The sequence below is a fragment of the Verticillium dahliae genome, genomic scaffold, assembly GCF_000150675.1.
Source record: "Verticillium dahliae VdLs.17 supercont1.5 genomic scaffold, whole genome shotgun sequence".
Taxonomy (NCBI): domain Eukaryota; kingdom Fungi; phylum Ascomycota; class Sordariomycetes; order Glomerellales; family Plectosphaerellaceae; genus Verticillium; species Verticillium dahliae.
In genome coordinates, this window is record NW_009276938.1 from 1,316,828 (window position 1) to 1,341,350 (window position 24,523).

The 24,523-nt window shown below is 56.4% G+C and overlaps 12 protein-coding genes across 12 annotated transcripts in view; 7 read left to right on the forward strand and 5 right to left on the reverse strand.

Moving 5' to 3' along the window:
• The window catches only part of VDAG_03397 (mannitol dehydrogenase), a gene marked incomplete at both ends in the record, with an annotated part of 1,639 nt that extends 985 nt beyond the window's left edge, over positions 1-654 (reverse strand). The window contains 2 exons of the mRNA XM_009657262.1: positions 198-366; positions 468-654. Of these exons, the coding sequence (XP_009655557.1) occupies positions 198-366; positions 468-654 (356 nt within the window). The remainder of the gene's footprint in view (positions 1-197; positions 367-467) is intronic.
• A 1,763-nt stretch (positions 655-2,417) lies between these two features.
• VDAG_03398 (aldo-keto reductase yakc) lies at positions 2,418-3,691 on the forward strand (the record flags this gene model as incomplete). Its single annotated transcript, XM_009657263.1, has 6 exons — positions 2,418-2,576; positions 2,636-2,714; positions 2,780-2,920; positions 2,971-3,084; positions 3,136-3,330; positions 3,396-3,691. The coding sequence occupies 6 exons, from the start codon at positions 2,418-2,420 to the stop codon at positions 3,689-3,691; spliced, it is 984 nt and encodes a 327-aa protein (XP_009655558.1).
• Positions 3,692-5,334: 1,643 nt separating this feature from the next.
• VDAG_03399 (uncharacterized protein) lies at positions 5,335-6,081 on the forward strand. Its single transcript, XM_009657264.1, has 2 exons — positions 5,335-5,511; positions 5,599-6,081. The coding sequence occupies exons 1-2, from the start codon at positions 5,386-5,388 to the stop codon at positions 6,001-6,003; spliced, it is 531 nt and encodes a 176-aa protein (XP_009655559.1). The 5' UTR covers positions 5,335-5,385; the 3' UTR covers positions 6,004-6,081.
• Positions 6,082-6,472: 391 nt separating this feature from the next.
• On the reverse strand, positions 6,473-7,129 carry VDAG_03400 (uncharacterized protein; the record flags this gene model as incomplete). Its single annotated transcript, XM_009657265.1, has 2 exons — positions 6,473-6,982; positions 7,121-7,129. The coding sequence occupies 2 exons, from the start codon at positions 7,127-7,129 to the stop codon at positions 6,473-6,475; spliced, it is 519 nt and encodes a 172-aa protein (XP_009655560.1).
• Positions 7,130-7,755: 626 nt separating this feature from the next.
• On the forward strand, positions 7,756-10,015 carry VDAG_03401 (uncharacterized protein; the record flags this gene model as incomplete). Its single annotated transcript, XM_009657266.1, has 3 exons — positions 7,756-8,480; positions 8,531-8,776; positions 8,824-10,015. The coding sequence occupies 3 exons, from the start codon at positions 7,756-7,758 to the stop codon at positions 10,013-10,015; spliced, it is 2,163 nt and encodes a 720-aa protein (XP_009655561.1).
• A 316-nt stretch (positions 10,016-10,331) lies between these two features.
• On the reverse strand, positions 10,332-11,560 carry VDAG_03402 (NAD binding domain of 6-phosphogluconate dehydrogenase; the record flags this gene model as incomplete). The annotated part of the gene is made up of 3 exons (XM_009657267.1): positions 10,332-10,743; positions 10,794-11,313; positions 11,542-11,560. The coding sequence occupies 3 exons, from the start codon at positions 11,558-11,560 to the stop codon at positions 10,332-10,334; spliced, it is 951 nt and encodes a 316-aa protein (XP_009655562.1).
• A 777-nt stretch (positions 11,561-12,337) lies between these two features.
• VDAG_03403 (cation diffusion facilitator 1) lies at positions 12,338-13,682 on the forward strand (the record flags this gene model as incomplete). Its single annotated transcript, XM_009657268.1, has 2 exons — positions 12,338-13,606; positions 13,656-13,682. The coding sequence occupies 2 exons, from the start codon at positions 12,338-12,340 to the stop codon at positions 13,680-13,682; spliced, it is 1,296 nt and encodes a 431-aa protein (XP_009655563.1).
• A 184-nt stretch (positions 13,683-13,866) lies between these two features.
• Positions 13,867-14,505, reverse strand: VDAG_03404 (uncharacterized protein; the record flags this gene model as incomplete). Its single annotated transcript, XM_009657269.1, has 1 exon — positions 13,867-14,505. The coding sequence occupies one exon, from the start codon at positions 14,503-14,505 to the stop codon at positions 13,867-13,869; it is 639 nt and encodes a 212-aa protein (XP_009655564.1).
• A 959-nt stretch (positions 14,506-15,464) lies between these two features.
• VDAG_03405 (uncharacterized protein) lies at positions 15,465-16,725 on the forward strand (the record flags this gene model as incomplete). The annotated part of the gene is made up of 2 exons (XM_009657270.1): positions 15,465-15,644; positions 15,700-16,725. The coding sequence occupies 2 exons, from the start codon at positions 15,465-15,467 to the stop codon at positions 16,723-16,725; spliced, it is 1,206 nt and encodes a 401-aa protein (XP_009655565.1).
• Positions 16,726-17,609: 884 nt separating this feature from the next.
• VDAG_03406 (uncharacterized protein) lies at positions 17,610-20,036 on the forward strand (the record flags this gene model as incomplete). The annotated part of the gene is made up of 1 exon (XM_009657271.1): positions 17,610-20,036. One exon carries the CDS (start codon positions 17,610-17,612, stop codon positions 20,034-20,036), a length of 2,427 nt encoding a protein of 808 aa, XP_009655566.1.
• A 1,073-nt stretch (positions 20,037-21,109) lies between these two features.
• VDAG_03407 (uncharacterized protein) lies at positions 21,110-21,505 on the forward strand (the record flags this gene model as incomplete). Its single annotated transcript, XM_009657272.1, has 1 exon — positions 21,110-21,505. The coding sequence occupies one exon, from the start codon at positions 21,110-21,112 to the stop codon at positions 21,503-21,505; it is 396 nt and encodes a 131-aa protein (XP_009655567.1).
• Positions 21,506-22,321: 816 nt separating this feature from the next.
• Positions 22,322-24,050, reverse strand: VDAG_03408 (endoplasmic reticulum mannosyl-oligosaccharide 1,2-alpha-mannosidase; the record flags this gene model as incomplete). The annotated part of the gene is made up of 2 exons (XM_009657273.1): positions 22,322-22,453; positions 22,518-24,050. 2 exons carry the CDS (start codon positions 24,048-24,050, stop codon positions 22,322-22,324), a joined length of 1,665 nt encoding a protein of 554 aa, XP_009655568.1.
• Between the last annotated feature and the right edge of the window lie 473 nt (positions 24,051-24,523).

The window sequence follows — 24,523 nt, forward strand, 5'->3', positions numbered from 1 at the left end:
GGCGGCCCCCGCCCCCCCCCCCCCCCCCCATATCCTCCCCCCCCCTTTCGGTCGGCGCCGCCCCCTTTCTGGCCTTTTCCACAACGATTTTCCCCCCCCCCAAATAACTCTTATTCTCCCCCCCATACACCCCGCCCCCCACGGTAGGCACTTCACCCTTCCCTGCACGCATGCACGTGGGTGTTGGAGTAACTCACCATCTCGCGGTTGCAGTAATTTCCTGGCCGTTGGAGCATTGAGGGCAGTCGTCCTTTCGGCAGCTCCGTGCCTGGGCGCCGACACCGACACGGTCGCCGACCTTGATGTTCTTGACGTTCTGGCCTACGCGGACGGCTTTGCCGACGATTTCGTGGCCAACGCAGCACGCTGTGTTCCGGGTCAGAAAGAACAAGTACGTCTTGGGCCAAGCGTCGAGAGAATTTCCCAAGTAGATGGGCCTCTTGCCGGCGGGCTATTATCAAACTCACGGTAGGGAGTGGGGAACCAGCCAGACTTCAGAGTGTGCAAGTCAGAACCGCAGATGCCGCAGTGGGAGACTTGAATGTCAACGTCTTCCTCAGTCCACTTCTTGGGCTCGAATTCGCCCCAGACCATCTTGCCTTCGGCGCTTGAAGCGTCGTGGCCCAGCCATCCCTCAAACTTGTAGTCGTTCATGATGGCTGTAGTGTCGTGGAGTCCAGGGGGTAAATCGATGTCGACTTCGAGGATAGAGAGTCAATTGTGCAGATGGTGGTCTCAGAATAGCCACTTCCTGGTGGCTAGTACCCCGAGCCTATATACTTTTTCTTGACTACCCATGCCCGGTATGTTTCATCGCCGGCCGGTCCCCGGTTTTGCTGCCATGGACGCTACCTGCTCATCTACGTTTGTGACGCGGCCCGGTGATAGGCATGGCCAGGCTGGACCCGAGCGAATTATTTCGGGCTGATGTCATGGAAGCCGTTCAGCAGCTACTGCAGCCAAACCAGCACCACGACTCCACTGGACGGGCCTGACGCCTACGGCGCGAGTCAAGGCCAGATCGCCCTGGCGGACTTTAGATCAGTTTACCCGTAGCGATAAGGCGAGGACCAGGGAGGTAGACGGGTGACAGCTCCGTGACACGATGTCAACTGCTTCACGGGCATGAAATACTGACGACGCTAATGCACCAGGCTTACAGCGTGGAGAGGTTTCGAGTATTCATTGTCCAATCACGGAGGGACTGAGTCGGGGCTGGGGTGGTGTGTGATGGTTCAACAAAAACACTACAACGGAGACCTGTAAATGCGGCAAACGGTTGATGCCCTACCAAACATGCTGCTTGATAATCGGAGACTTTCTTTGAGAAGAAGACGGCGCAAAGTCCATCCGCAAAGCTGAGTTGCTTGTTAATATACCCTCGGAATCTTTTTGCCGTGGTTTGTCAATGCTTGTGCTGGCTGCTAACATTACTCCGAGCCCACATGCTTCCCGCTGTGAGAGCACGGGTGAAAGACTGCTACCAACCTCGACAAAGTCCGCAAGTCCGCACAGGATAGGCTACTTCCCGACTGACCTGGTCGCTGCATTATGAAGGGCCTCCCCGTCTTTTTTGCAACAAAGAAAAGCCATTGTTCCTTGCTCCCTTGACCTACAGATCATTCGTGCACACAAGCCATGTTGGTCGATTTAGCTTACGAGTAACACACCCCAACAGCCCTCAATTAGATTTGACATTCGAGGTGAGCTAAAGGACGAGACGTCTCCCCCAAAACGGACTTCCCTCGCAGCATGCCATTGACTGATATCAGGCAAAAATAGTCTCAATAACGCACTTTATCAAGTTTCGACTCGCGTTTAAACAATGGTCATCGTGTGTGTGTGTGGGTGTGCAGGGTCTAGGATGGTGACAGTACTTCGTTCGAATAGCACCCCCGGAGTCGCCTCCTGATCGAATCAGCGGAAGATTAACAATTGGATCAAGATGCTGGCGAACGCTCGAATCCAGTCAACGTCGTATTGACACTGTATATTATGGCCGTTCCTTACATCGAGTTCCCCGCAACTGAGCCCGAACGGATGACGATTCACCCCAAGTCGAACCGCAAATGCCCCCTCTGGCGATAATATTGACGACCCCACGCTCGCCACTGCATCCTGTACGCCAAACACCAAGTCCCCACTCCCTGCGAGTTGGAGAGCCGACTCCTGGGAGGGGCTACTGGAGATAAACTCTTAACTCCAGGGTGGTAGAAGGGCCAATTGCGATCACCAGCCCAGTGAATCGAGCGTTTGCGCTACGCTTGTTAACCCCGAGAGTATGTAGATGGAGTCAATTGTGGATGATAGTTGTAATCTCGAAGCCAGCGCTCGCGAATAAGTAACAGGTCACTCACCAGCTTTCGAGAGAGTTTTGAAAATAACAACAAAATAAACCTGCTAGATCTTTGCTCAAAATGGTCCACACACTTCCCTTCGCCGACATCCAAGTCACGTCGCCAGGCTTTGGCGCCATGGGCATCAGCTTTGGCCTTGGCAGCAACCTGACGCTCGAACAGGCTGAGCCTGTTCTCCTTAAGGCGATTGAACTTGGCTGCACATTCTGGGATACAGCAGTAAGTGAATCGCATCCACCAGTCCGACATTTAAGCAGTAAATCTGACGATGCGCGTAGGTGGTTTATCAGGCTGGTGTCAACGAAAGGCTTCTGGGAGATTTCATCAGGAAGCACAACGCTCGCGACAAAGTCTTTTGTAAGTGATTGCCATTGAGAACACTGTCTTTTTGGAAGCTTGCCCCTGACCAGTATACGTGATAGTGGCATCCAAGTGTGGGATCGCTGCCTTTGGCGATATGGGTGTAACCAACTCCGCCTCTCACATTAATGAGTACATTGAAGGCACTATCGACCGGCTTGGTTTCACACCTGACCTTTACTATCTACACCGTATTGATCCAAGTGCGTCCGGTCCTCGCAACGTCTGTCTTCACGACTAATAGGGTTGGCAGACACTCCGCTCGAGGAGTCCATCCCAGCGTTGGACAACCTTCGCAAGCAGGGCAAAACCAAGTATATTGGCCTATCAGAATGCTCAGCAGCGACACTGCGCAAGGCCAACTCCAGTAAGCAATGTCTGGCTTACCAAGACGGTTCCCCTACTAACGCCGCGACAGTCGCCAAGATCGATGCTCTCCAAGCTGAATACTCCGCCTTCGAAACTCTCCATGAAACGGACGGCTTGATCGACGCAGCAAAGGAATTGGGCATCGCCTACGTGGCATATAGCCCTCTCGGTCACGGTTGGCTTGTCGATGGCTTCCCCTACAAGACCCCTGACGATTTTGCCCCCGATGACTTCCGTCGCACTGGTACGTCTCCGATAAGTCCTGTTCATCTCTCCATAGTTCGACACGTGCTGAAACCAAGGTCGCAGTTCCCAAGTTCCAAGGTGAGAACTTCTACAAGAATAAGGCGATTGTCACCGAAATCAAGAAGCTGGCAACGCGCAAGGGCTGTTCCCTAACGCAGATCGCTCTGGCATGGGTGGCAGCCCAAGGCATGATTGCCATTCCTGGCACAACCAAGTCTACGCGACTGGAGGAGAACTTTGCGTCACGAGATGTGGAATTGTCGGAAGATGAAAGGAAGGAACTCCGGCGTATAATTGACTCGGCCAAACCAGTCGGCAACAGGTATAATGAGGCTCAGCAGGCTCTTGTGGGTCATTAAAGTCGACCAGACAGAGCAGTGACGTCTAAGCAACGCAGGGATCAAAAGAATGTCCATTCAGCCTCATGTTGTGGCTCTCTCATTACCCAGAAGATGACTGGAATTTACGGTTTGACATGCTCGCGATCAATTCGAGTTGCGGGGTTTCAGAGAGAAAGAAACACGAGGGGAAGAAGAGTGAGAGCCTTGGCTTCCTTCGAAAGAGAAAGTAAAAGGACTTGGTTCATGAAGTAGTGTCTTGAGCCTAAGGGAGCCCCTTTCTTCACAAGCTGCAGACGACAGCATTCATTCTGGTGTATTTTCATCATCGAATTTCAAAATGTATGACAAAGGGGGCAAATGACTAGTACGAAGCCCACACTCGAATACGTTTTCGCAAGATTCAACCTAGAGAAGCGTATTTCGGCTCGTGGTGGTTCCAAACTCAGGTCGGCAGCGATGTCCTGACCTTGACTAGAGGCTTCTTGAACTCGCTGAGAGCAGTGCCCATACCCATCGAGTTTGCCAGAGTGCCCCTACAGGGGGTGATACCTGCTAGCCGGTACTGTTGCTCACCTGGAAGATCCCTTAGAAGGTATGATCCTTGCAATGGATAGCAGAAACCTTCTGTCAGTCCGGCTTCGTGCGGTCAAACGTGACATGGCCTATGAAGTATCAAGGTGAGCTTCAAGGGCACATTCGGCTTGCAGTCTAATGAATGCATCCGACCGAGCCACCCACGCTGCCTTCGGAGATCACTGCATCGAATGTAAGGCAAACGAACGTCCGTGGGGTCGAAGGGGTGACCTGCGCACTCGGAATGCAAAGTCTCGCCGACACGGCTTCAGCATCAGGATAAGAGGCAATCGCCTAAACCACCGGAGGACCGTCAGCCGCGACGATACCATACGCATGTAAACCCTCGACTTCCGCACTTTGCACCACATGAGCTCGGAACTGCTGAGCAGGATGAAGCGAGAGAGGCATCCGCGAGATGACTTCGGGGTAGTCGCGATGCCAATGAGAAACAGCGCGTGACGGTACCGTCACTTCCCTTACGTCGATAACAAAATGCTGCGGAGGTTCGCGGTCGCGAAGCGGGCTGTAAGTTCTAATGTGGGATACGTCATGACACCGTCCCATCCTCGTGGAGGCACATCTTCGCAGGCGGGAGGACGAGGAGTTCGACGATGATGAGGGTGACCGGGGATTGAGTGGCAATATGTTTCGTCCATGGGTTGAACATAATATAAGTCCCCTCTTGCGCTGAACTACCTTATGCATCGGCCCCCGACTTGTTCTCCAATTCCGTGCCAAGAGACGGACTTGGTCCAGCAATATCGGCGCAGGCCCTCGTTTCCATCAATCCCGTTCCGAGGCAGACTTAGTATACCACACGCGCAGTGCTGGTCGCGGAGTGGGTCACCAAATTCCGCTGTGAACTCCGTTAAACTTTACCTCGAATCGGTCGGTGAAACGCTAACTCGCAGTCAGGAAATACTGTCAGCACAATACGAAACCTTCCGAGCCAGTCATGACCCTTCATGCTCCATGATTTCTCATCAGTCCCGACGCCATGGTCTCGTTTTCCGTCCCTGCATCACAGCGCGCGAAGACCAATAAATAACATCCCCCCCAGATGATAGAGTTTGAGTTTTGCAGACGCAGTCACATTTCGTAAAGTCAAAGTATCTTGCACAACACGGCGATTCAGAATGGTTGCAACCGATCCCAAGACCCCAGGGCCGTTTATTCCCCTCGCCAGCCTGGCCCAAGATGGCTGGTCCAACGACGACGAGGCAACCGCAACGTGCCTCTGCGGTACCGTGCAGTTTGCCTTTGTAAGTCCACCGAAGCTTGCGAGGGTTTTCTCACGAATTTGATTAGAACATCAACGAATATTGGCTCTAATACCGACTCGCCTGTAGTCCACCCAGGAGAAGCATATCCTGAACCGATTTGTCTGCCACTGCGCCGACTGTCGCAAATTGAGCTCCTCCATGTTCTGCTCGGCATTCTCTGTGCCCGAAGAGGCTGTGCGATTCCTGCGCGGCAAGGAGAATGTCAAGGTTTTCCAACACCATCAAACCACTGCGTCAGGCAAAGCGATGTCGAATTACTTCTGTGCTACCTGCGGCAACCTGATGTATCGCACGAGCGCGATGCAAGAGGGATTCTACATAATCAGGCTTGGCGTCGTCGATGATTTCCGTCTTGCAGAAACAAAACTGCGTCCCAACATGGAGGTCTACATTGGCACCAAGGTGGATTGGGTGCCACAGCTTGAGAACATGGCGCAGATTGGAGATGTGATGGCTTTGGCAAAGGAATAGGCAGCTTCCGGAGTACTAAAATCATAGGACGCATTTCGATAAATCTTCTGGACGGTTTTGCCGTTGCGCTCGAAGTGCACACGGACGAGCTCACATTTGCCGGGATGACTTGCGTTTTCCTGCTCGTTACATCACTTGAGGCATCTTCAGGGCAAGGAATTTTTAGGTTGGTGTTCAACTGCGCCACCTGGAAGTTCCGAATTTGGTCAACTACCTAGGTATGCTCCGAGCGCTGCTTCTTCCAGCCTTGAGCTAGCTGGCCCAGCATCTTCAAGAACAGCAATTCCCTTGTTCCGTGCCAACATTCTGGTGGCTTCTCTTTTTGCGTTGAGACTACGCGTCTAAGGCATGCCAGCTTCATGATGCTGGCTCTCAACATCAGCGGCCCGCCCAGAGACACCGGCCTCTTCATAATCATCAAGGTGCTCTAAACGCTTTCCTCGAATCCATTCTTGTTGTCTACCGGGGCTTACGCAGCAAGGGCGTCGAGATTATTGACCTCCCTAGCAGCACGCTTGGACTCACACTGGCAAATGCAATTGTCCATGCATACCTTGGACGGTCCCTCGCAGTGAACATAACCCCTGCTATCACATCTGCAAAAGGTGGGAGACTGCAGGCAGCGGATGATATGAGCAAACAGGTTGCAGTAGATTGAACAGTTGGAATCTTTGTCTTCGACATCGAGAGCGGCCGAGGCGCCGTTATTGGTGTTGGAGGAGAGCTCGCCGGCGGCGGGCTTCAGGTCGATGATGTCGGGGGATGCGACAGGTTCAGCGGTCTCAGTTTCGGCAGAGCGAATAGAAAAGGCATTAGGGTTGTCGTGATGAGCTTGGGTTAGAGCGTTGTCGGTGGCACCAGTTCCGGACAGAGGAGAAGCGAGTGCACTCATGGCGCCTAGAAGGAACGCCAGTGCCGTGATGTCTGGGATTGTGATGAGCAACTTGGTGACTATGAGGAAATAAAGATAGTGATAGACCTACTTGAGAAGTTCATAGTGTTATCTCTTGAAGTTCTTTTGGAATGAACTTGGCAAGTAGGAAGACGTTGAGCGTTAAGAAGGTGTGGAGGTCAAAGTAGCTCAGTGTGCAAGTTGGTGTGGAAGTAAGAGTCATACAGCAGACATCTTTGAACAAAATAGGTTTTGTATCGATTGTTTATATAGAAGTTCTCTCAAAGCTTACAATCAGTGAATGAGTGATTCTGCATAATTCACTGGTGAAGTGAATGTAAGAATGTTGTTATTCACTGGGTTTCCTACCTACCTACCCGAGTGCCTTACTTACCTTGGTTGGTGAAACTCCATTCTAGAGAATATGCCATGATTTTCTACTTGACTCCACCAAAAACACATGCAGATAGATATATGAGGGTTGAAGGAGGTGGGATGTTCGTTCAGATACTCGACAGCAAGGTCTGGTGCCTACCGAACTACACCGAGCCTACCCCGTGTAGTGACCCGTGCACACCGGTCAGTGAAGGAGCTGACGTCATGTTTCAAGGCGTGCCTCAACAGCTCAACCCCTCCCCCACCTTCGTTCCAGATTGCTCCAAACCACATGCCACGGTCCGGAGCTTTGAAACCGCCCCAACCGATGATGAGCATACCCATCATGGACTGGACCTGACTCTCTCCAACGCTCTCAACGCTAGCCTCACTGGGCCTCATATTCTGTCTACTATAGAAACCTCAGTACGCTCGACATCCTACCGCTTCTTCCTCCAGTCCACACTCCATTCTTCACCGAAGCCATGTCTTCCCCCTCACCGGCCTTGACGGCCAAGCAAACAGCGGCTCTCTTTAACATCCTCACGCACCACGAAACATATGACGAAATCGAAGCTCTCAAACAACCCGATACCATCTTCAGCTATGGCTACCCCTTCACCTCCGAGGCGCCAGTCGCCACCAGCAGCCCAAAAGGCAGCTCAAGGAACAGCTCGAGGAGCAATTCCAAGATGAGCGCCAAGAGCACGAGCACGAGTCCCAGCGGCAGCATGAAGAGCGCCAAGAGCGCCAAGACATCCACTGATTCCATCGCCGCCTCGCCCGTCCTCCAAACCCTCCTTCGCCGCTTCCTCCTCACGCTGCCCGGCCTGCGCGATCTTCCCGAGGATTTCTGGAGCGTCCGCGTCCAGGGTCTCCTGACGCGCTTGGCGGCTGCTGACCTGTCTGAGAGCTACGACAAGGGCGCCATGGGAACGAGGAAGACCCTGGCCACGGCCTTTTCGGCCATGGTTGAGTCGCTTGTCAGGGGATGCCTCGGCGGTTGTCCGCCCAGCAGAGGCGCCGGCGATAAGAAGGAGAGGTACGATCTCAAGGATGCGAAGGAGCTTGAGAGGGCATTCAACGATGTGCTGTACGGCGTGGTGTATGGTGACTTGATCGATGACATCACCGTCCATGTTGAGAAGTCGGCCGACCTCGAGGCGCATTCACCGAGAATCGCCGCGGCGGTGGAGTATGTCATCTTACAGTGAGTCGCTCGTCTTGCATGGATTGGCAGGGCTTTCTAATGCGACCCAGCTTGGCGACACTGTTCCATCAAGTCTTCATCTTGTCGCCCGAGGGCGAGTACCTGCGAAAGCTCATTGAGAGCGTCCACGGCATGCTTCCGTATGCGGTTATCCGCCAAACATTACGCATGAGCAACGCCGCGACCATGATGTCCGGTATGCTGAAGCTGTTCCTGTCAAAGCTGAGTCTTGGAGGCTTCTCGAATTACATCGGCCTCACGAAGAACGCCAATGACGGGATGAATCTACTGCAACGGTACGTGCGATGCCCTGCGCTTTCGGGTTTGACGCTCATGTTCCTAGTATCATATCCGTCGTCACTGGCTGGGACAGCGCAGAATTCAAGAAAACGCTGGACAAGATCGAAAAGAGTGAACATGCCCCCAACAGTGACGTCCTCGCAGCCCTCAAAGCCCACGCCAAAGCCTCAGCCTCGGTTCGCGCGAGCGCGAGAAACGAGTCCCAAAAGTCCTCCAAATCCATCATCACCATTATTCTCAACAGGTCCGACCCAGCTCTCGCGAAGAAGCTCTCAGCGGAGCAGCACGCCCAATGCCAAGAATACTACGCCGCGCTCCTGTCTATCCGCGACCGCGACGAGCTGACGACGGCCCTGTGCACGCAGTCGCCGGACCTCTTCACGCAGACGGTGCGCGACCTCGTCGGCGGCTTCGAACCCTACATCCGCGCCATCCACGACAAGATCGACCTGCGCGAGCACGTGCAGGACTACCAGAGCTTCGTCGACCAGTTCATCGCAACGAGCAAGCCTCAACCGACGGGCAGCGCGGGCGCCGAGACGCGCCTTCCGTCGGTCGAGGACTACGTGGCGCTGCTGCGCAAGAACAGGCACATGCTCTACCGGTGGATGCACCACGGCGCGGCGCAGGCGCCCGAGGTGCGCAACGTGTTCAAGGCCTGGGCGAAGGAGGCGGTCGTGCACTTTCGCAAGCCGGGCGTCGAGGTTGCGGTGCCCGGCTCGTCGGCGCACGTCGAGGGCTCCATGGTCGAGAGCGTGGCGGACGCGTTCGCCGCGCTGTCGGATGAGGTGCGGGGCCCGCTGCTGCCCGTCATTGATGCGCACGCCAGCCACCTCGACGCGCTCGAGGCGCTGTCCGTGGGACGTATGCAGCAGATCATCGACGGCGGGTCGTCGACCATGGCGGGGCCGGGCATTTTTCTCGTGTCGTGGCAGGAGTTGCTCGACAGCACGCTCATCACGCCGGCGACGCCTGACGGGGCGGCGCGGCGGGGCAAGGACGTGCAGAACAAGACGGTGGAGGGCAAGCCGGGCGCTACGGATGATGCTGGCGAGACCAAGGCGGACAAGGAGACGAGGAGGGAGGGCGAAGAGGCGCGGAAGACGGTCTTGGGCTCGCTACCTGAGGGCCCTGACGTGAAGCCTGTTGTTGAGGTGATGGGCGCTGTCTTCCGCAAGCTCATCGCGGATGCCGAGGGAGGCGGCGACTCTGGCAGTGATATTTCGATAGACTAGACCTGTTGCATGACACGTCAATGGAGGGATCAGAGCTATGGCAGCAGGAGGAGAACGGGGCTGACGAACGAGGCATTGTTCTTTTTTTGTGACTTCCTGCCGGTTTGCTCTGCCGGTATGCTCAGCATGAGGCGTCGACTTGTTGCATCAGGGTTGCTAGACATACGTAGACTCAGAACAATTGGTTGCCGTGTGCGACGGAATTTTCTCGTCCACAGCACAGCGCAACTGGGCTTTCAGTATAGGTGCGATGCTTGACATGGTCTTTTCGCCATCTTTTCTCCGACTTCAGAATCGCTTAAATCGCCCAAACATCTCAGGAGTCCCTCTGCTTCACATGTTCCGTTTCAAACGGAAGGCTAGCCTCTTGCCTTATGACTCCATACATGGAAGACGAGTCAAGAGGCCGGCCCTCGGCTGCAGAGAACCAACTTGCCTCGTTCAGGTGATCCAGAGCAACCTCGGCAACATGTAGACGCGTCCCCGCCTTCTTGGCCACGTCAATGCCATGGCCAACATCCTTGAGTGCCAGGGTCAGGTCGGAATAGGGTCTCTGATCTCTTGCAGGCATGTATGCGCCGGTCGTTAATCGTTTCGACATGGAAAGGGCGAGTGGTCCGTATTGCTGCTCCATAAGTGACTCGAGAGCGTCTGCGCCGAGGCCCGTCTTTTCTGCAAAAACATGAGCTTCTGCAACGAGTTCCATCATGCCGGCGGTCATGAAGTTCCTGAGAATGTCAGCCGACATCAAGGCACGCATATGATACAAGTAACCAACCCTGCCGTCTTCAACATGCTCGACTGAGAGACATCATCTCCCAGGCGAATGATGGCCCGTCCCATAACACCGACGATAAAAGGGGCGATGGCTTGCACGGCAACCTCGGGCCCGGCGATGACCCAGAGGAGCTTGCCATCGGCAGCCACGGGGCTGGCACCGAAGACAGGAGCGGCGATGAACTGGGCACCTCGCTCCGCGAGACGGGACTGAACGGCGGCTGAAGTAGCGGGATGAACGGTGGAGGTGTCGACGATGATCTTGCCCGAAATTTCGCAGCCGGCATCTGCGATGAGTCGGTCAATGATATCTGTGAGAGCGTCATCGTTGCTGAGCGAAATAAAGACGATGTCTGATGATGTGATCAGTTGCGCTGCTGAGGCGGCGGGGATAGCGCCGAGGACCTCGATGGCTTGGCCCCGAGACTTGGTGCGGTTGAAGAAGTGCAGATGAGGTGCGCCGAGGTAGGTCAGATGCTTCTGCAGGTTCGTCGCCATTCCCAGGCCCATGGATCCGAGGCCTGCGAGGTTAGCTCGTACATTGATCGAATTCATATCTCGGATGTACCTATCCATCCGAGCCTTGGATGCGCATGCTGGGCTGATGATGCGTCCATTTCGGTGCAGACTGCTCCTCAACGATGAGATCAGACAGAGATGAATGTTGACCACAGTTCAGAAGAAGGTACACCGAAGTGGAAGTGAAGCCTTCCAGCATCCACGATGAAGTCGCACCCTCATGGGCTGACTCATCCTCAGGCTGACCATTTTGGCCTATGTCTACAGCCATCGGTGGTCAGAAGTTCACCCCGCAATGTGACGTCTCAATCAGGCAAGCGAGCCAAGTCCACGGCCGGAAATCAAGGCAGGCAGGTTTTGCCGCGCTTGCCAGGGACGAGCCTAGCCCGGGGCACAGCCTCGATCTGCGGGCCCCACATGCCACGGGAAGCAAGCGTTACCAGCTTGCCAGAGCCAAAAGATGAGCCAAGTCTGGTCTCTGTCCCATCGGATCCCGAGCTGGATCGACCCGACACGGTGCTTAGCAATGAGCAGAGCAAAGCAGAACAGCGGTGAGGGGAGGGTTTACGTCACGCACAACTCGCCCAAGGAGGGACACACAGACACAGGCTCACAGTCCAGTCGAAGGCCCCACGTGGGAAACCGAGAAGGAGGGGGTCCCTAACGTTGGCAGGTACAACCACAACCACAACGGCTGTGGCTTCCCTCAAATACCTCTAGCCGCCCCCGGCTCTTTCCCCCAGATCCCGCTCGCCTGTTCCTTCCCTTTTACCCCTTTCCCTCGATCCAGGCTCGCTTCGACTTCACCTTTGCCGTGGGCTTTGGCTGTACCTCAACTTTGGTTGTACATCAATTTGAACTACCAAGCCTCAAGTTCCGAGCTTCACGCTTCGAGGTTGTCGCTGTTTCTGGCATCAGTCGTTCGTCTTGGCGGCGACTGTCATCTTCATTCTAGCTGCACCTTAACCGACACGCCACCTTCGTCGACACCTTCGTCGACAATTGGCAGTTGCCACGCCTCTCATCATGGTGTCCTCCAACCCCGTCAAGTATGACTATCATCCAGATGCCGACGCCCAAGCAGCAGCCGCTGCGGCTGTCGGTCATCGCAGTTTCTCTGCACTTCCTGCTTCCCCCACAGTCACCGCGCTAAACACGACGTCCCCCTCTGACGCCGAGGGACGCTCCAACTACTCGGAGATCAACGACCCATACGGGCTCGGCGCCCAGATCAAGTCGGAATCGGACATTGGTCGCATCCCCCAGAACAGCGCCCGCAAGCGTATTCATACCTTCACGCGGCCTCATGCTGCGCGTCGGGAGCGTGAACTCCAAGATTTCTACCGCACCCAGAATGACAAGATCCGCACGCTTCTCAAGAGCGTCGACGATCACGAGCGCGAGGCGAAGGAGTCGCAAGGCGACACAAACCTTCGGTACCAGATCGCCGTCAAGGGCAGTCTCGCCGCCAACTGCGTGCTCGCCGGTCTGCAGCTCTACGCCGCCATCAGCTCCGGCTCCCTCTCGCTCTTCACCACCATGGCCGATTCCATCTTTGACCCTCTGTCTGGTCTCATGCTGATGCTGTCCCATCGCGCCGTCAAAAAGGTCGACCCCCTCAAGTACCCGTCCGGCCGAGCGCGCATCTCCACCGTCGGCAACATTGTCTTCAGCTTCGTCATGTTTTCTGTCTCGCTCGTCCTCATCGTCATGTCGGCTCGCGAGTTGGCTGAAGGCTCCGAGGAGGAGACTAACAAGTTCCATTTTCCCAGCGTCATTGCCGTCTCCATCGCCTTTGGCACCAAGCTCTTCCTCTTCTTCTACTGCTGGTCCATCAAACACCTGTATTCCCAAGTCGAGATTCTGTGGCGCGACCACCGGAACGACCTGCCCGTTAACGGCTTCGGCATCCTGACCTTCGCCGCCGGGAGCAACATCAAGTGGTGGATTGATCCCATGGGCGCCATCATTCTCTGCGTCATCATCGCGTCGCTCTGGCTGCGGACCGCCTACGAGGAGTTCCAGCTCCTTATTGGCGTCTCGGCCGAGCCGGAGTTTCTGCAGCTCATCACGTACATTGCCGCTACCCACTCTCCTGATATCAAGCAGATTGACACTGTTCGCGCCTACCACAGCGGACCGCGTTACATTGTCGAAATCGACGTTGTCATGGACCGCAACGAGCGCCTTGAGATTGCTCACGACGTCGCTGAGGACCTGCAGATTAAAATTGAGAAGCTCCCCGGCGTCGAGAGAGCCTACGTGCATATTGACTACGAGACCAGTCACAAGCCGGTATGTATCTGCGGGTCGCCGTGCAGCACTTGAAGCTAATACTTTGCAGGAACACGGCCTGAAGAAAGATCTTTAGTAGATGGTGAGAAGTTCTGGCCGTCAACGAAATTCTCAACCGCCGAGCGTACATGTCGCTTAAAAGATGACTGTTGCAAATGCTGAAGCGCGAAACCACTTTGAGTAGTTCAAGGGTTCTAGTGACGAGGGGACATAATCCACCGCGTTTCAATGAGCCTTATATTATGCGTTTTTCCGAGGCATCACGCCCGGTCCTCTGGCTTAACAGTGGGGGTTTCGTCTATACCTAATCTTCGTATGACATCTTCTGGCACCTGAAAAGCTCTCTCTTCAGGGATAAGGCCCATTTCGAGCAGCTCCGCATTGGAGACGCCCGGTTTTGTGTCCAGGAGTTCTTTCAGCTTCCTCGCCCTGTCGGTGACATCCTCGATCTCGACAACCCACTCATCGGCCCATTGCCGACTTAAGCCTCTCGGAATGCCAATCTGTATGCTCCTGTGTGGCAGTTTACCCAACCGCACCGTGCGCTCTGGATCCCACTGCACGCGCACTTCGCCCTCAGCAGTTGTGGCTTGCGACGCGAGGACTCCTCTTAGCAGAAGCGCTAGGAAGTCGGCATGGCGCATCTTGAGGGCAAGTATGCGCTCCTGGCCGGCATCTTTGAACGAATACCCAGCTCGATACAGCATCCAAGCCCAGCTTGGCTTGACCCACGTCATGCGGGTGGGTTTGAACGATGGGGCGGCCGTCAGCTTTTGTGCGGCCACGGCAGGCTCCGCAATGGCGGCACTGTACGCTTGATACAAGGTGATGGTGGTGTCGTCAAAATGCGCCCGAATCTGTCGTGGCAGAGTTGGCGAGCTGCGATCGAGAGCTGTCATTTTTCATGTGTGAGGAACTGACAAGAGTGGATCGGCGTTACTTCAGCCCTGGAAGATCATGGGGGCGCCGTTTTATTGATGTCCAGCGCACGGCACTGACGAGCAGTCGGTCGCAGAGCACAGGGTTCATTCAGCCACGGCCAATGACTCCTGCGGCCAAGGCTCACCGAGAGCGAGAGCTGAGCTGACGTCGTTGGACGCGACAGCCCAGTCCCCCTGGGATCCAACAATGCAACCCAGGTCCAAACTGAGTTCGGACATCAAACAGTCCGGTCATCCAGCAGTACCTACACCATGGTCGTAGCGGCTGAATCGGCAGACATGGGCCACAAAGGAACGGCCAGATGAGAAGGCGGCGCCTTTATTTATTTTTTTCGCCTGCCGCTGGACAAATCACCGACAGCGGCCCCCTGCGACACCAGATCCTGCTAGCCAAACCATGCCCAAAAAAGGAGATCTAAAAGCTCACGGCAATCTCGCGTTGAGCGAACCCCAATTCCCGGATTGGCTGTCGTCTGCCATCGACTGGGGTGTTTATGCACGAACCTGATTGCCAAGTCTCATTCGGCTGCCTTTTTGGCTCAGGACCTGGAAGTCGCCGCTCGGAGGTGAGGGTGTCGTTGCTTTAATACAAACGATGGACGCCCGCGACGGGTGCGACCGTGTCGACCTGGCTGTCTTGTTTGTCGACGGCTTCACTCTTTGGCGCGTGCGACTGCTTCCATCTCGGCAGCTGGGGTGACACGCTGCCACCCACGGGCTCAGTCACTCATTTCCTCTCAGCTCTGCACCTCTAGGCTTCCTCATGCCAATCGCCAACTGACGAGATTCCCGAACGCTTATTGACCCGATTACGACAAGAACGGGATACTTCTTGCCACCTACGCTCGTTAATGATAACCCTGACATTCCATCCTCCGACAGTCAGAGTTGACCCGCTGCTGCGTCCACACGACACGATGCGCAGCGCCAGAAATCTGACTCGCCTAGCTGCCGCGCTGTGGCTCGCGACGGCCCCATCAGTCTCCGCCCAGAGCCTGGGGTCGGTTCTGGCGGGACAGGCCAACCTCACAACATTTCGCAGGTTGGTGCAGGAGAACCAGGGTGTATACGCAGACTTGCCAAAGGACGGCGTCACTGTACGTTTGGTGTACCGCGCGCGCATGGCTGGGGGGCCAACGGCTAACAAGACAGATCATCGCGCCAAACGACGGCGCGTTCGTCAAGGGGCAGGGCTGGGACGCAGACGAGTCGAGCATCCCCGAGTGGCTTCAGTACGGCATTCTCTCAGGCCGCCACGCGCTCGAGAAGCTCGCACCGGGCGACACGCAGACCATCCCGACGCTCCTCACAGACAAACGATTCGCCAATGTGACAAATGGACAAAAGGTGCTCGTCACAGTGCAGCCCGGAGGCGAGGTGGTACTGACGTCGGGGGCGGGCACTCACGTCACAGTGGTCAAGGCGGACGTTCCATTTGACGGCGGGCTTGTGCAAATTATCGAGTCGCTCATGGTGACACCACGGCGGCTTGAAGGTTCGATTCGCGACTCGTATACAGACCTCACGGGCTTCCTTGGAGCGCTGTACCGGGCGGAACTCGTAGACGAGTTCGCCGAGACGGCCAACTCGACGATCCTGGCACCACACAACGCTGCATGGCAGCGATTCGGGGCTGGGTTCGAATCCCTGGGTCGCGAGGAGTTGCGCCGTGTATTGCGATACCACCTCGTGCCGGGGCGGGTGCTGCGGGCGGCGGACCTCGAGGACGGCGCGCGACTGGCGACGGGTGACGAGAAGGGAACGGGGGTTCGTGTGACACGTTTTATCAACGACATCTATGTCGACACGGGGCGCATCATCCAGACGGATCTGCTCATCGCCAACGGCATCATCCAGGTTGTCGATGCCGTCCTCAACGTCGACGAGGGCGGTGCAAAGCCCGACGTCACGGCCTCGGCGCAGGCTCCGGCGTTTACCTTTGCCGAGGAAGAGGCGAGCGGTACGGGCACGGCGGCCAATGTGCCCTTCACGTCGGCGCTGCCTTGCACTGCCGAGTGCACAACGTCAACGAGCAGGGGCCCACAGGCGACGGCGACCACGGAAGGCAACGGGGGGACGGCGAACGGGGGTGATGCCGATAGTGCGGCCGTCATGGCTAGGGAGTTCATCGGGGTTACAGGGCTTTTTGCAGGCATCCTCGGTGTCTTGTTTGCGTGATGAGCGATTGACCGCCAGATTGCAGGTGGCAGCATGCTCGAGGTGCAAGCGCAGAAGAAGGTCGAGATTTCAGGCTCTGACCCGGGAGTTGGAGATCAGACCATGGCAGATGGGTGGCAACCCTTACTTACTTTACTTACTATATGCGCACGCGACACTGGGTGTCTGTCGCTCGACCCATTCCACTAAATAGACCGACCACGTTATTCCCCAGCCGCCCGCGTGGGCGAGGCACATCAGCGACATGCATGGCAGCATCAACGTGCCATGTTCCAGCTTCACCCCCCGCCCTGACAGGGAAGCGCATGTGAAACCCCGCGGATCATGACCAGCCGACACGGCGGCTGCCACAGGGCTTTTCTGAAAAGCCATCATGAGCAAGACGGCAATGCACAGAGGCAAAGAGGGGACTGGGCAAAAATAGGTGCGAGGCCGCGGGGCCCGTGGAGTCCAGGGGTTCCCGCTCACCGACGACGTTTCATGATGGCTTCAGGTAGCAGGCCTGAGCTCGAGCTGCCCAACGTGCCTCAAAAGGTTGGCCTCTGCTCCACGCGCGAGGGCACCCGTGTGCTGTGCAAGACGTTGGAGGTTGGATTGACTGATCGGTCTATTGAATTCATGTTGGATCGGGATTGAGAGTGTCGTTGAGTCGTTTTCGCCTTTTCTTCTTTTGTTCTTTTCGCTCTTTCATCGATCTTCGGAATCCCCTCACTTTTTTCTTCTTCTTTATTTTTCTACCCTGACCCTGACCCCGACCCTGCTTCCGCCTGGGTGCGACGACGCGGAGCTGGCTCCAGAGGGTACACGCAATGGGGCGAGCGTTTCCGACTTTTTTTTCTGCATCTTTATCTTCTGCTTCATCTACTTCTAATGGTCTTTTCGGCATGGCAAGGTTACTGCTCATCTGGGCGACGCTGGCCATCAGCTTGGCCGGCGCCAGTCCGCAGTTCATCCCAGTGGTGCCGTCGACACCTCGGCCGCCTTCACAACCACCTCAACCGCCTCCACCACCTCAACCACCTCAACCGCCGCAACCACCTCAGCCACTGCAGCCGAACACGCAGCGGCCGACGCCGCCGGCCGTCCCCGGCACGCCGAACCCCAGCGCCTGTGCCCAGGTTGCCCAGGAGGCTGATGCCGTCCGCGCTCGCGATCCGGCGGCGGTGCCCACAGTCGCCGCCCAGCTCGCCTTTGACTGCCTCCAGTCGGTGCCCAACAAGCCGGCGCAGGCGCAGCGCCTCATCACGAGTCTACAGGCCTACGTCCAGTGGCAGAGCACCCTCGCCTGGCTCAAGAACCCGCCGGCCACGTACATGCTGCCGCCGGCGGACATCGAAGGTGCCCTCGCCGATATTGGACGCACGGCGGCTGCTGGTGGCTTTGGCAGCGAGTACAACTTTCAGCTGGCCATCCTCGAAACGTTTGCTTCGGCCCACGACGGCCACTTCAACTACCGTGGCGATGTGTTCAAGGGATTCGCTTTTGTCAACGGCCTCGCATCCGACATTATCTCTGTTTCGAGGGACGGCAAGGAGCCGCCGCGTCTTTACCACTCGTCCATGATGCCCAATGGCAGCAGTGGTAATGGGAATGGGAATGGCGGCCGTTTCCCTCCCGCCATTGTCCGCATCAACGGCCGGGATGCCAACGCGGTCATTGAGGAGACGAATCTGCGCTTCAGCGGGTTTCAGGACCAGGACTCGCAGTGGAACTCGATGTTCCCGACCTACGCGAGCCCCGACGCCGGCCTCACACTGTCTGCTTCGCTCGCCTTCCAGGGCCCTTCGTTGACCCTGACCTACGATAACGGCCAGGAGAGGACGGAGCCGAGCTGGGCACTCGTCCGGTCCGCGGCCAACTTGACGGGCATCCGCAACGGCGAGGACTTTTACGAGAGGTTCTGCAACCCAGACTCGCCGACAAGGCCTCGACAGCCGCCTCCGCAACCTCAACAGCCCCAGCCGCCGCAGCAGCCGCCGCAGCAGCCGCCGCAACCGCCGAATACGACCCGCCCTTCTCTGCCCGGCTACCCTGCGCCTGTCGTCCGTGACGGCGGCTCCGACATGACGTCTGGCTACTTCATGCAGGGGCCTGGCCTCGATACGACAGCCGTGCTCGCGGTCTCGTCTTTCGCGCCTGGCGGCTCCAGCGACACGCTCGACTACCTGACTGATTTTCAGACGACCGTAGCGGCGTTTCTCGCCGAGTGCAGCCGGCAGAACAAGGACCGGCTCGTCATTGACCTGTCAGCCAACGGCGGCGGCCTCGTCGTCGCCGGGTTCGAGCTCTTTGCCCAGCTGTTCCCAGACGCGCCGCGGTTCCAGGCGACAAATCTGCGGCTCGCCGACTCGCTCGTTGCCGTTGCCCGCGGCGTCGACGCCTTGCCGCCGCAGCTGCAGCCCGCGGATGCCGACCAGCGCGACGCTCTCGCTCAGCTCGCCACGAGCGCCGTTGTTGGCAATTTTGTGCCGGGCGAGGTCCAGACGCCTACCGGTGATGGCTTCGCCAGCGTCGAGAACCTGCTGGGCCCCGTCTCCCAGAACGGCGACCTCTTCACGGCCTTTCAGCAGACGCCCCTCAACCAGGCAAGCGCAGCCTTCAATCTCACGGGCGTCGGCAACCGGGCGGCACCGCCCCCGGCCGTGTTCCGGCCCGAGAACGTTGTGCTCCTGACCGACGGCACGTGCGGCTCGACCTGCACCCTCTTCGCCTACCTCGCCATCCTCGGCCTCGGCGTCAAGACGGTGGCCATGGGCGGGCGGCCCCTGACGGGACCCATGCAGGCCATCGCCGGCGTCGAGGGCGCGCAGGTCTTCTTCTTCAACGACATGCAGGCCGACGCGGCGTCGGTGCTCGCGCTGTCGCCGCCCGACGTGCGCGCGCGTCTCGAGGGCGGCGAGCTCGGCGAGATTGCCCGCGGCTACGCCATCCTGCGCAGCGCCACGCCCGCGTCGGCCGGCGCCGTCAACGGCAAGAACTCGTTCATGCCCGGCGACGCCAACACGCCGCTGCAGTTCCTGTGGCAGCCCGCCAGCTGCCGCGTCTACTACACGCCCGCCACGCAGCGCGGCGCCGAGGCCGCCTGGACGGTGGCCCGCGCGGGCGACGTGGGAGGACCAGGGCCTCTGCGTCGAGGGCAGCGTCAACAGCGTCACGGCTGGCGGCGGCGGCGCGCGTCGGCGCGGCGTCGACCCGGCGTTTTGGGCCGTCGAGCAAGGGCGTCATGGTTCCGCCGGGTGGTGGCGGCGGCGGCATATTGGCGGCACGGGCGGGGGTGGCGGGCCGGGATCAGCGCCGGGGGGTGGTGCTGACGGGAATGCCGGTGCTTCGCTGGAGGTGCGGTGGGGGGTGTTGCTGTTGGCGTTGCTGGTTGTCGTCTTTGTATAGGCGCCTGGGCTGGGCATAAGTTGCATTGATTGCATGGCAGGGCAGGGCATGGCGAGCGTGGACATGGTTATCCGAGGTAGTTATCCGGTGGTTGGGCTTGATACCCCTGTGATATAATGCAATTGACATCGGTCAGTACATAATGTCGTGCGGAATGCAGGCATGCGTTTATCTTGATGTTTGATCATCTGGCACCAGTCTGAAAAGACTTATAGTTACACCTTCGAAGCCCCCCAACTCTGCCAAGTCTCTGATACCAGTTTGAGTGGCCGTCTACTCTCAATATAGAAGCTCTCGAGCGCAGGAGGAGAAGCCCAGACCGCCTTCCGCGACCTCTCGTTGACAATCCAATCAGCAGTTCTCGCCGCCTGACGACGTTGGACCGAACCAAGACGATGAAAATCACACTGGCGTGTCTATTTGGGTTAGGCTAACGGCCGCAGATAGGGCCAAGCTACCTAAATGCGCTTGTCAGGATCACGCAGAAGCCATGGCCATTCTCATTTGCGTATGCTGTTTTCGTCAGGGTCTTGCCTGCGACGTCGCGAGACTACTGGTCAGATAGCAGCATTGTGGCTGCGCCAGTTGGTACTTGTCAGCCGTAAGGTCAGGGCGCTATTCGAAACAGCATTTGACTTGCAGGCAAGATTTGGTGTGCGAATGGGATCTCCAGTCGGATATCCGTGACTCCCTCCGTGGTCAGGCAGTCTCCGCCGTAGCTTCAGTCTCATGAATCCCCGTCAGATGAACGATGGTCGTGTAATGTGCTACCCCCTCGTGGTTATGTGAACAAGGATGGTCTATGAACTTCTCCGTCTAGTCTTGAAGCTTGTCAGAACAGCCTTCAGACACTCGTCATTATTATATCTCACGGGAAAGACGGTCGGTCACCCACATGAAGCGCCGCTTGGTTCATAGCCCTCGATAGTTGAAATTCCCCTCCGACACTCATCACTATTGCTTGCCTAGTTTCCAGTCCTCTACCCGACGCATCAAAATGCATGTCCCCACTCAGCTGGCCGTCTCACTCCTGGCTGGCCTTGCGACTGCCGACTTTTACTTATGGTCTGGCAGTTGCTCCACCTCCTCCGGCCTCAAGTTCCCTCTCTCTGTCGCCTCGAATAGCGGTCCCTGCAGCGGTACCGTCTGGAAAGGCGACTGGGGCAGCAACATCATGAACACGACCGATCCCTGCAACAAGAACGCCGAGTACTGGTACAAACGAACCGGCAGCGGTACCTACGACCTGTTTCGAGACCTCGCAGGAACCAGAAAGGTCGGCAACTGCAAAGATGGCGGCAGAGTGGTCCAAACTTGCGGCCTGACGCCCATTGTGTGCTCCATGGGTCGTATTGGACATTGCAAGACGCCGACCTGCAACATGAAGAACTGAGGCATTGAACATCTTCATGGTCTCGGGTCCGACAGCTTTGCCTGACGAGAGAGGGATGGACTTGCTACGTGAACTAAAGATACTGTCAAGATTCAATGTTGCGGTCTGAATCCCTTGTTTTGATAAGAAGTTGGTATTGTTCCGAGGGAAAGGGGTTATGATCGATAGCTAGCTTGACGTGCTAATGGAATTAATATCGCATGACATCTTTTTTAGTGACACGTGTTACTCAGCTAACTCCTGCCAATGAAGACATGACGTGCACAAAACTGTATCAAAATGAAAACCGAAAGTGTTCGACAAATATCTTTAGACCCAAGGACATCCTCATCAGCCCGGGCTAGCAGCATTTCTGACGTTCGGGATGTCTTACCCTGTCATTGTAGTATCTGGTATCTGGGTGGGGGGTTGGGGGGGGGGTTGGGGGGGGGGTTGGGGGGTTGATGTGTAATTTTTGACCTTGACTGGTGCTGAAACAACGCAGCTAGCTGACAGCCTTGGAGGATAGAAGCTCGGCTGCTGTGTTGAAGGACTATTCTTGGGAAGGAAATGCTCTACACTTTACTTTACAAGCTAGCAAGACTGGTCCACAGTTGGAACTAACAAATGAATTATTGCAGGTTATACTGGGACACGTGAAGCAACATCACCCCATCGCATGTGATTGGGTAGCGTCAGTTGCTTGTGCGAGGCAGGGTTTGGTTGTGTGTTGTCAGACAGGACAGATTCTATTCGATGCATTTTGCTGACGGCATGGGTATCTAAAATCAACTGTTTCCGACCACAAGCACCAGAGATTCCCATATCCATTCGAATTCAGGTATACATTCGCTCCGGCATCCGGAAAGGATGTGCTTCTGTGCTCAAAACGTATTCATCCAGGCTGATCAAATCAGGTGGTGAAAAAACGAGATAAAAGTATTTGAGCGTCTCGGCAAGCCAGAAGCTCTATGAGAAGGTCAGTCACCAATCAATCGACAGGACCTCCAATTGAAGCGGGCTCATGACTTACCTCCATGTAATCTTCCTTTGGCAGCTCCTCTGTCGCCAAGGTGACATCTTTGACAGACGCATGGCCGTACTGCGCCGCCGTTCCCCTGGTGACGGCTTTGAACATGGTCCAGGCGATGTCCTGCCACGCTGGGTCACCGGTGATGCGATAGTTGATGAATACGCTTTCTATAGCCTCGGGTCGCAATAGGTATCTGGGATCCTTCGCTGTGGTGAAGCCCTTAGGCAAATGCGGCTTGTATTCGTGCCGCTTGTCGCATTCACGGACGTAGAGGGCCTCGTCCCACTTGCACACATCTGCCCTGGCTGGCGAGCAAGGGACCATGTTGTAACGTTCTGGCATCATGCCAGATGGAAAGGCGTTGTAAGCGTAGGCGCATCCGTGGGCCAACTTCTTCCCTGTTTCGACCTCCTCGGGCTTGTTGAATATCCGCCCGGCCAGAGAGACGGTACCGCCGATGAAGCACGTCAGGTGCTCGCTCTCGGGGTCGAAAACGACCTTGCCCTCTTCGCTGACCTTAACATTGCCAGATATGAGGATATCGGCTTCGTCGGGAAGCATGGGTCGGAAAAACATGACTTCATTCGCTGTCTTGAGAAAGTCCTTTGTCATGGTCTCGTACATGGGGCTTGAGCCACCAAGGAGAGCGTACATCTTCGGAAGGTACTCGAACAACGAGTCAGCGCTACCTCCAATGGTGAACTCTCTTCTCGCGCTGACGTTTTTGTCTCTCATGGACACCCAGATGGGCCACAGACCAGGTAGGTGAGTCTTTGACTGCTGGTCTCGGAATACCTCCATGACGCCCGTCACAGCATCGTAGTACTTCATGTCGCCAGTGACCTGAGACAGCCGCGTCATTTCAAGCGATAGAGTCCCAGGCGAAGCCGACACAACCCAGGCCTCGACGGTAAGCCCTTGACCGGTCTTGGCTTGATTGAAGCTGATGAAATCGACGGGCATGCGGTTTGGTGTATTGAAGGCGCCGTAAAGAAGATCACCAATTTCAGTGGCCTTGGTGAGAAGTACGTCACGTTTGCTGAGGTCATAGGCGGCCAGCAGGCCGCCAAGGTAACGAATTGTAGATTCAAACATGTTGACTCGGGATGTGGAGGATTGTCCGAAGTCAATCTTGGCGACGGCCTCGACGGCCTCGTCAAATTCAGCTCGGAGCCCCATGATCCATAGCGTGTCGAGAGAATCGACAAGAGTCGCTGCCCAGCCCGAAAATTGGTCTTTTGCGGTGCCAGAAATAGGATTGACAGCATCCTTCATCCATGCGTGTGCACGGTAGTGCTGCCAGTCCTTCTCAAAAACGTCGCGCACAGCTTGGCGCCGGCTCCGTTGTTTCTCGACTTCCGCCTTAGACTGCGGGCTAAAAGAATACTGGATCTTGGGAAATGACGGGCTTCTATGCCGGGGCAGAGCAGTGTTACTGCCGGGCGGCTTTGGGGGTTGAGGGTACGCAAGGTCAATCTTGCCCCAATCAATGCTGCTTTTGATTACATCAACAACGGGGGGGTCGTCATTCATGTAGTGACTGAGACGGACGGATTGTGTGTCTTTATTTGAGGGTTCGAGGAATAAAACGTAGAAGAGAATGAGGACTACAGCAAACCCCAAGAGGAGCTGCCGCGTCTGCCGACTTTTGCGACGTAGAGGTATCATTAGGGTCTTGTGGAACGACACGTTGTTGTCGTGGTAGGAACGTCGTGGGCGGCTTGAAAGAGAGCAATGGCCCTGAATTGGGGCTCTCCTTGTTTTTATGAGGAGCTTGGTGCTTGTTCGTTGGCTTGTGCTCACGCTCGCTCATGCTCGCCTCTCTGTAGACGTTGGCCCGTATGGGGCATGGACAGGTTTCTTTTGCAGGGGTTCATGGGCCACCACCAAGCTTGCCAAGCCAGGAAGGTCACAGGCGGCACGACAAGCGTGCGGCCGGGAATCGGATGATTCCAAGCGAGGAGTCTCCAACGGCAGATCCAGTTTTTTCGTATGTAACATGGACA